The following is a 9,279-nucleotide window of genomic DNA, read 5'->3' as shown; positions in this document are numbered from 1 at the left end:
TGTTTAATAGCTATGGTATATTGTTGTTGAGTAAAAACTATAATGGTACCTAAATTATTGTAAAATATATTTTTTGGTACCTATGAATTTTTTATTATTTTTAAAATAGATAACTTCATTACTTATTCATGAATAAGAGTACCAACTAATGAAATAAGTCATCCTAAAATAGTATTACATTTATGACATCTTTCAATCCTTAATTGCAAACTGTGCAATAGAAATATGCTGCTCAAGGTTATAAGAATAAAAATTTATAGTGAAATTATCAAATAGAATTATTCTGGTAAAATAAAAATATACATTAAAAAATAAAATTAAGAAACTTCCACATTCTCCTCCTTTTTACAATAACATACACGTACACATGAGGTTAGTAATTAAACTTAGAACCATAAGGGCAAAAATGATATGCATCTTTTCAATGCAATTACGTGGCGATGTTCATGGTTAATGTTCAATCTCAACATGTATTGCTTATACTTCAAAGAGATTGGTTTGTTTTATGGTTCCAATACTCTTGGATGTCTCTGGAGAGTTTTGACCAGTATAGTCAAATGCAATTGCTTGATTCCATAAAAATTTGATTGGGGTGGGGAGTCCTCAATGAATGTGAAAATGTGTTCATATTTTTTATTTTTTGTCTTTTATATGAATTTTAATTTTTTTGAAACGCACTTTAAGCATGTGTTTTTTTTAATCAAAGTATCAATTTCATTCAACGTAAGCCAGAATGGCACGGATACATATCTTTCCTTGCCATCTCTAGGGCAAGTTTAGGACGTGGTATGCTATCACCCATTAGACAATCAATGCTCACTTATTTTAAAGTGAGCCTATGAACTATGAAACCTATTTACTATGTATGCGTCTAAAAAAACAAAAAGTGCATAGTTCCCTACAAAATAGGAAATAGGAAAGCAAATAAAACCTAAGCTAATTAGAAGGGCAGCAGCCCAATGGTCCCAAGAAACAGTCCAACCCAATGCTCAACAGTTGGCCCAACCCAACCTCTGCCATCCCGTGCAGACCGTTGGAGCACGCAAGCCACCACTCCAGTGTCACAGACGCCACCACCAGAGCCACCCACATCCTGGAAGAAGCCCAAAACCAGCTACGCCGCCTAAAGCCTCCTCTTGAATCGGTGCCCACATATCCACCTCAGATCTGCAGCAAAAAATCAGAAACTAACAAGACCAATTCTATCCAGCCTTCAAGCCAAAACTGTTCCAACACAAAGGAGCATGCCCTAAATGCATCACCAGTCCGACAGGGACACCGCAACGTTAGCGTGACAAGGGTCGGAGCCAGCGTTAGGCTGCCATCGAACGAGCGTTGATAGAGATTGAGAAGAAACATATGTGTCTATAGAACGAGAGAAAACTTGGGTTTTCTACTGTTTTTAAATGTTTGAGATTATTTTAAGAAGACCATTCCACAGATAATCCAAATTCAAGTCAAGAATAAAATTATAAGGAGCATTTTTTTTAAGCACATGTTGCTTCAATTTTTCTGTCTTTTATTTTACTAACTAGCACTTCGTACGGGTCTGTTGGCGGCTTGGTTTCACAGTTTCCGCAATTTAGAAGTTGAAGGTGACTTTAAACTCCTTCTAGATAACATTAACGGCTCTAGTCAAGTAGTCATCCACCTTGGAGAACTGCTCAGATTTTGCAAGATATAAAGATCCTTGCCAATCTTACTCATGTCGTTTCTTCCTATCATATAAACGCGAAGCAAACTTCTTGGCAGGTGCTATTGCGAAGACCAGACATGGTTCTCAACTTCAAAGTTAGGCCATCTCCAATAAGAGGGCTATATGGTAACCTATAGCCCTTTTTGTTATAATATGGGCTCCAACAAGAGAAGGGCCAAAGGGCCAAAGGTGAAGAGGGGGGTGGAGAGAGCTACATTTAGCCTAATTAAGGGGTGTGGTGCAATGCATGGTTTGATCCAATGACCAATAATTAATAACATTTGCAATCCAATGGTATGTAATTAAGCATAACTTAATATTATATATATATATATATATCTATATTTTATATTTTATAAAGATGAATTTTAGTTAAATAAATTAGTTTCTTTTAAGTGCATGTATTTTTTAATTTATTTATTTTGTATCATGTTAATGAAGTTTATGTAATATTTATTTATGTAATATTTTGTATCATTCAATCGGGAATCTACATATTTGCTTCCGAAATGGCACGTAGCACTTAAAACATCTATTCAAAAATGTTATCAATAATACAACATAAATACCTCATCCAAATATACATCTTAAAAATTAATTTTTTCCTCAACAATTAATTTTAGTCTAAATTATAATATTATTAAAATAAAATAAAATCATACAAATTAGAAAACATAATGTAAAATCATAAAATACTTGAAAGGGCTAAAATTTAACCCTCCCTTACTGGAGATGATTCACTTGTTCATGAATAAACAATAATATTTCTGGGGGCTAAATTATAGCCCTGGACCCAATATAGCCCCTCCTTACTGGAGATGGCCTTAGATCTCTGCTAGCCAAGCTTTCCTCTTTGACAGTTTAGGCTTAGGGTGTAATTGTTGATTTGTCTTACAATTCTGTTTCTTCCATCGGGAAGAAGGGAAAACAAAAAACTATTTTAAATAATATCATTATTAATTTTTATTTTTTAGACTAAATGGTATTATAGATATTTTATAATTCGATAAATTCTGTGACACCAAATGATTTGCATCACATCACTTCTTCCCTATTCAACATCTAGGGAGTTCTGCAGAATGAACCACAATCTTTAGATTCAAGGTGGTTGGGTTAATTTGTCCCCAATACGACCAATTGACCAGATAAAAGTACTGTGCTGAAATGAAATAAACAAAAAATACAATCCAGAGCTCCACAATTCAATACAGCCAGTCCTGTTGACGGTATATCGCCATTCAATTTCATTAGTAAACAAAGCACTATTGATTTAACGAAACTGCTTCGGCCATCAAAAAAATGTAAGGATATTATGAATGCATGCCAATTAAGACACTGTCAATAACAGCTATATACAAATCGGAATTACTTTCCAACACTAACCAAACTATCTACCACAACTTGATCATACAATCTCTCACCCACGAAATATCTTCATTTGGAACAGGGGTGAGAAGCTATGAAATGCCAAACACTAATGGAACATCAATAACTCATATTTCTACAACAGAAATGATGGTGAAATAATTAGTGGGGATTGCTCTACGTGCAAGATGATTTTCAGAGCAGGCACCTGTGACAAAAGGATGCTTGTTCTTCCAAAGTCATATATCCCATTGCCAAATCTGGCGTAGACCTTGAAAATCACTGAAGTTATAACAAGCATGCACTCTACCAGCGTAAGCCAAGATTTGATGGCTGAACACCGGATTCCGGAGAACATTATCGAACATGGATGAGTTGTCATCCTGCTTCTTTGGGTCAAATAGAGCTGTATCAAAAGCAAAGATATAAGCAGTGGTATTATGCCTCTTCTTTTTCTTTTTTAAATAGGTGTATTGGTTTTTGATCACTTTCATGGAAGCTGTGAGTGATATATGAGCACTATGAAACAGTGAAATCAGTGGAATTTACCTTATTACCATCACAACTTATAGCTGAATAAATCTTTTCAACTCTGCCTGTGGTGATTGTGAGGAGATACTGATCCAGAAGACGTGGGAAGAAGGGGCTTATTTACAAATGGATGTTTTAAAAGCTGAGCAGCAGTGGGACGATTATCTGGCTTAACTTGTAAGCATAGACGGATGAAATCTTGTGCCTCTTTTGAAAGAGAATCAGGAACCAGAGGGGGCTCCCCCTTTCCAATTTTCCATAATGCCTGCATCTGTTTAAAGAAGTAGAGATAATGTTATCCAAACAAAATAGAGGCTGAAGAGATAAATAGTCTAGTCATTCTGAACCATAGAGTAATGAAAATGGCACAAACCCATTCGAGATTAGAGTATGGAACCATCCCAGTTAACATCTCCAACACAGTACATCCAAGACTCCATATATCAGCAGGAAGGCCATAACCTTGACTCTTACGATTAACAACCTGCACAATAATAGCTTGGCTAAGAAATCCTAAAAAAGTGGACACAACGTACTACATGATAGAATCATCATACGCAACCTCTTGGTCAATAAACTGGTAATGTATAAGCATCTTGCACCTTTTCAAACTTGCAAAAGCCAAGACATCAACTAAATGCTAGAAAAAGATAATTCATATGATACAAAGGAAAAATAGAAGCTGGCAAGATTCAGATTGCACGATACCTAAAACCAAAATCCCATCCCCATCAATCACAAACATCCATCAGCCTATAAAGCTATCTAGCCTTGAGAAAAGCTATGGAAAGTCATTGGGGAGAAAATACAGGTTCAAACACACAATACAAAACAATTGTTGTGCCAACATATAATCTCCTTGGTACTTGAGCAATCATTGCCACAAGCATAAAGAACTGAAGTTACTGTTGATTCTGAAATGACCATCTTAACTAACACTGTTAACTACCATAATTACTATCTGAACTTAACACAATTTCTTTCAATATGGTCTTGGGACCAGTTACCTCAGTTGAATTAACACAATTTAATGAAACTACATAATAGTGCCATGTATCTGGCTGTGTTCTTTGGAGAAAGCATTAATTATCTAATCAGAAACAGTTAGGCTCTGTTATCTAACGTTTTTCTTCTTTTACTTAAAAACAATAAAGAAAGGGAACAAAACGAATAGGACGGTAAGAAGAGGGAAACAGAGAGAAGATACATTAAAACTTACTTACAAACTAAAAACAATTTTAAAAAGCTTATAGTTTTATGCATCCTCCTCCCTCTCCTTTCCACCTTTCTCATTTTCCTTTCATACTTTTCCTTCTCTTTATTGTGATTATAATTTAAATAAACATGTAGACATTCTGAAATAAGCCCACCAACCACATCACTTTATAGGTGGCCCTTTCTACTAAAATCCCATATCAAGAGAGGGGGAATCAGCAACATTCAGAAAGCTAGACATTAGCCAAGGGCCAGCACCGATGCATATACTGTATCAAAACAAATGGTGGTATAGTTTAGATTAGAACAATAAACCAAGTTACCTAGGGCAAAATCGGATAGACTAATAAATACATGTCATTACATTGCCCACTTTATAATTCCTATCTTCTTGTATTTCAAATTTGTTTTTGTGTTATGGTAGAAATAGAATATAAAAAGTTATATCACTTTACAGATTCCTCCAGCCAATTGTTTACCAATATCCTCTGTTTCTAATAAATGTTATATTTGGAATCCAACAACCTAACCAAAGCAACTAACAACAATTCTGTCAGAGTTCAAGAAGCAAGAATCGTTCGTGAAAGTCATCCTACAAGGATCACTACATATATCAGTGATGGCAGTAGAATAAGACAGAAGTGATTGATTTGAAAGTATTATAGGCATGTCTCCAATAGCAGAGCTCATAAGCACACAAATAATACAAAATTTAAAATTCAAAAGTGCAAAGGCAAACCTCAGGTGCCATCCAGTATGCAGTTCCTTGGCAAGATTTTATGTCGTTCATTTTGATAGTCTGGAAAGAGGACGCAACACACAGTATAAGGAGAAATAATTCACAACCTTGTGGAAACTACTGAAAACAATAAAATACAATTGAATTTGGGGCATGGGAGACAAACCTTTGCCAATCCAAAGTCTGCAAGCTTCACAGATCCATTAGCATGCACCAAAAGATTTGCACATTTAACGTCCCTGAATGCAAGAAACACAAAGATGAGAATAGATGTTCCCAAAATTACATAGCGAAGGATGATCAGGAACATTGTGATGGTGTGCCAATTTGTTTTCTCAGTTTTTTGGAATGAATCCTCATATCATTATGGCTCACTGGTGAGACTTCACAATATTCTGAGATCAAGACAGCCGAAACCATAATTTTCACATAAATATACATATATCACATGAGTTACCTGTGAATCACTCTTCGGTCGTGAAGATACTTCAGACCTTGCAAGATCTGTCTAGTGTATACAGAGACATGCGAATCTGTAAGATGGTACGTCTGATATAGCTTTTGAAGGGAGCCTTTGGTTACAAGTTCCAGAAAGATATAGAGCTTTGATTCATCCTGCAAAGACCAATCAGAAAATATAAATAATATAACAGGGATAAGAACTATGAAAAATTAATACTGAATCAATTTAACTGCTTCACAACAAATACACCTACTAGTATTGATGCAACGAGTTCCTCATACTATTGGATTCAAACAGAAGTATTATATAGTATGGACACTAGATGATAAGGTAACCCCTCAAATAAATGCATAACAGTACAAGCATGTTTACAATTATCTCCAGTGAGTTTGTATGTGGGACAAAAGAAATTAAACAAAGATGCTAACTGCATAAAATAAATCCTGTGACAGAAAGGCAAAATATACATCTGTTTGTGATTATTTCATACTCTAGTCTGTATGTTAAAGGAATGTGCAGACCAGCATCAAAGATTATCAATGTCATGTCAATAAGTTTCAAATAAAAGCAAGCCTCTACATATCATTACATGAATCTGTAGCAAAGTAGCAATATCATATCATGAAAGGAATTTTGGACATCCATGAGTACTTACTATTGTAGAAAAGTTCATAGCATAGCTAAATAACTATCCATGGGAATAGACTATAGAATAATGGGTACCTTTTGTGTGCCATAATACTGAACTATGTTCTCATGTTCAAACTGACTCAGAAGAGCAATCTCCTGGAAGAAAAACCGAAACAGAAACAGATAATGAGAAGAAGAGCATCTCAGAAAGGAATAAAAAAACGAGGTAGACTCTACCAGTATACAATTACTGAGTCAATTACTTAATAGTAAATATCAGGGACATGCAATTTCAGGACATAATATGAAATACAAGCCAATGTCACCTGTTCAAGTTGAGAAACTCTTTGCCTTCCCAGGCTTCCTTGATCAAGCAAGGAAACTTCCTTAACAGCAATGAAGCATCCGCCACTGAAAGAAAGCAAAATCATATTCAATAAAGATCTTGAAAATATCAGAGCTAAAGAAAAGATGAAAACGTGGAACCACTCTTTTAATAAACATTATATGAGAATAACTTGTCATCAGCATATAAGTGCATTAGAAACAAACAAAAGTTGATTTTAATACAGTTAAAAACATAGGGGAACAAAGATTTTGTCCATGGAAGTAAGATACTGCACAAGTATATGGCCATATAGGCATCCTCATTCCCCTATTAAAATATAAGAGATACTACAAAGGCTCAATAATCTCATAACAAGCCTAGCTCGAGCATGGAAGGTTCTAACTTTCTCTTCTCACCAAGCAGAGCTGGTCTTTTCATCACTAAGTCCACCAAGTTTATCTATCTTCTTCCCTCACTTGAATTTTGAAACAATCACCCTAAAATACTGGTTAATCACTTACACGGATCTTTTCCGCCATAATGAAGAAAGTAAAAATAAATCCAAAGTAACTGCTCTATGTTCCTCTGACCCCTATTGAAGTTCCAACCCTTCCAGGCATGGGTTTAGCATTTCAATCCACCTATTCCTTAATGTAGGTTGAGCAACTCCGATCTCAAGCAATGCAATACAATCAAAATTAAGACATCTTCAAGACTGAGCATTCATAATTAAGCAGCTAAAATGAGTTTTGAGCAGCAGCACTTACTCAGAAATTCCTTCATACACAGACCCGAAAGAGCCGCTGCCGAGAAGATCACCCTTCTCCCAACTAGTGACAATAAGCTTAGGCTTCCCATTCGGCGAAAACCTTCCATTTGGGGAAATATTGGAAGGATCTGTGGTAGTGCTGGAAGAGTCGTCGTCATTGGAAGTAGTAAACGAACACCCGCCGGAGTTTGCCACGGTTTCTCTAATCTCATCCGCCACAACATCCTCTCCTTCAAGTTCTTCTTCTAGTTCTTCTTCTTCATCTTCTTCATCAGAAGAAGAAGGAACAAACCTGCTCCGCACCATATCCCTCTCTTCTTCTGGAGCGAAGTCCCTCAAAAGGTCCCAAGTCGAGCATCCATTGTCAATCACCGGAACCCTAGCCATCGACGGCGGCGGCCTCAGCACCGGCGGCCGCGCTCCCTTAATTCCTACACTAACACTACAACTACTAGTACTCGCAGTACAACACCCGCTCGGCCCCGCCGACTCGGAATCCGTCCGAGTCGACTCGGGCACCGTAACAATAACGCTATCCCTAACTCTATTGAGCAATTCCTTCACGGCATCATCCTCATGCTCCGATTCGTCCTTCGGGTCGGGTCTCGGACTATCCATCGGGTACAGTTTTGACAGGGGGAGAACATCCGAGTTGGTGGACCGGATCTTCCGGGACTCCCAGGCCGCCTCGGGTATTGCGAAGTCGTCTGGGCCGGAGAAGCCCAGCTCGGCGCAAATCCTTTCGAACTCGCCGTCATTTCCTTCGACCCGGAAGCTGGTCCGGTCCGACAGGTCGAGCGAGCGCGTGTGGAGCTGCTGCGCGTGGGTGGAGTTGTCGCGGGAGGAGGAGGACGAAGAGGCGTCGTAGTCAATGTGCTTGACCGCATTGCGGCGCTCCAACTTGGGCAACCGCGGGACCTTCTTCGGATCCATGGATTTAGTTCGATCCTTGTTGCTAGAGAAAAAACGCGGTAAGCGATGCATAGGGAGCTAGACCCATCTAACTAAGAACTCCCCCAGCTGCGCGTGTAGTTCAATCGCGACGGAGCTGCTGCGGCTGTCGATTTTCGCCGGGAAAATCGAGCCGGAAAATCGGGAGTTTTTTGGGGGTTCGGGGAAGAAGAGAGAAGACCGGGAGTGGAAGAGTGTTTGGGACTCTTGGGGGCTGGTAAACGCCGTCGGAGGGGAAAGAGAAAATAAAAACGCGGTGCCACGTGGTCAGTGTTGGGGTAGGGCCTACCTGAAACGGAGAGTCGTTCAGCCTTCTTCTTTGTCTGAGAATGCGTGCAGATTCTTAAGCGTATGTCCTACGTAGGACGTACATAAGCATCAATAGGATTTTTTTTTTTTTTTTTTTTTTTTTAGAATAAAGATTTTTTTTTTTTTATGAGAAAACGATTAAAATAAAGATGGAAAGCCTACGAGATAGCTAGAGTTTAGAGGATCTTAGATTTTTGGCTCCTTAGCTATTTTGGAGAGCATGTTTAGTTTTTTATCTATTTTAGCAGCTACACCAGACTCCTAAGTGGATCTCTATTACAAC

General features: G+C 37.8%; 1 protein-coding gene across 1 annotated transcript; it reads right to left on the bottom strand.

Moving 5' to 3' along the window:
• Window positions 1-2,965: 2,965 nt before the first annotated feature.
• LOC112177092 (mitogen-activated protein kinase kinase kinase 1) lies at window positions 2,966-8,918 on the bottom strand. The gene is made up of 9 exons (XM_024315290.2): window positions 7,735-8,918; window positions 6,966-7,050; window positions 6,733-6,795; window positions 6,004-6,161; window positions 5,713-5,785; window positions 5,547-5,606; window positions 3,966-4,076; window positions 3,611-3,863; window positions 2,966-3,467 (listed from the first exon to the last, which is right to left on the bottom strand). The coding sequence occupies exons 1-8, from the start codon at window positions 8,718-8,720 to the stop codon at window positions 3,648-3,650; spliced, it is 1,752 nt and encodes a 583-aa protein (XP_024171058.1). The 5' UTR covers window positions 8,721-8,918; the 3' UTR covers window positions 2,966-3,467; window positions 3,611-3,647.
• Window positions 8,919-9,279: the final 361 nt, after the last annotated feature.

This window comes from Rosa chinensis, chromosome 7 (assembly GCF_002994745.2).
Source record: "Rosa chinensis cultivar Old Blush chromosome 7, RchiOBHm-V2, whole genome shotgun sequence".
Lineage (NCBI taxonomy): Eukaryota > Viridiplantae > Streptophyta > Magnoliopsida > Rosales > Rosaceae > Rosa > Rosa chinensis.
This window is presented reverse-complemented; position numbering and strand designations above follow the sequence as displayed.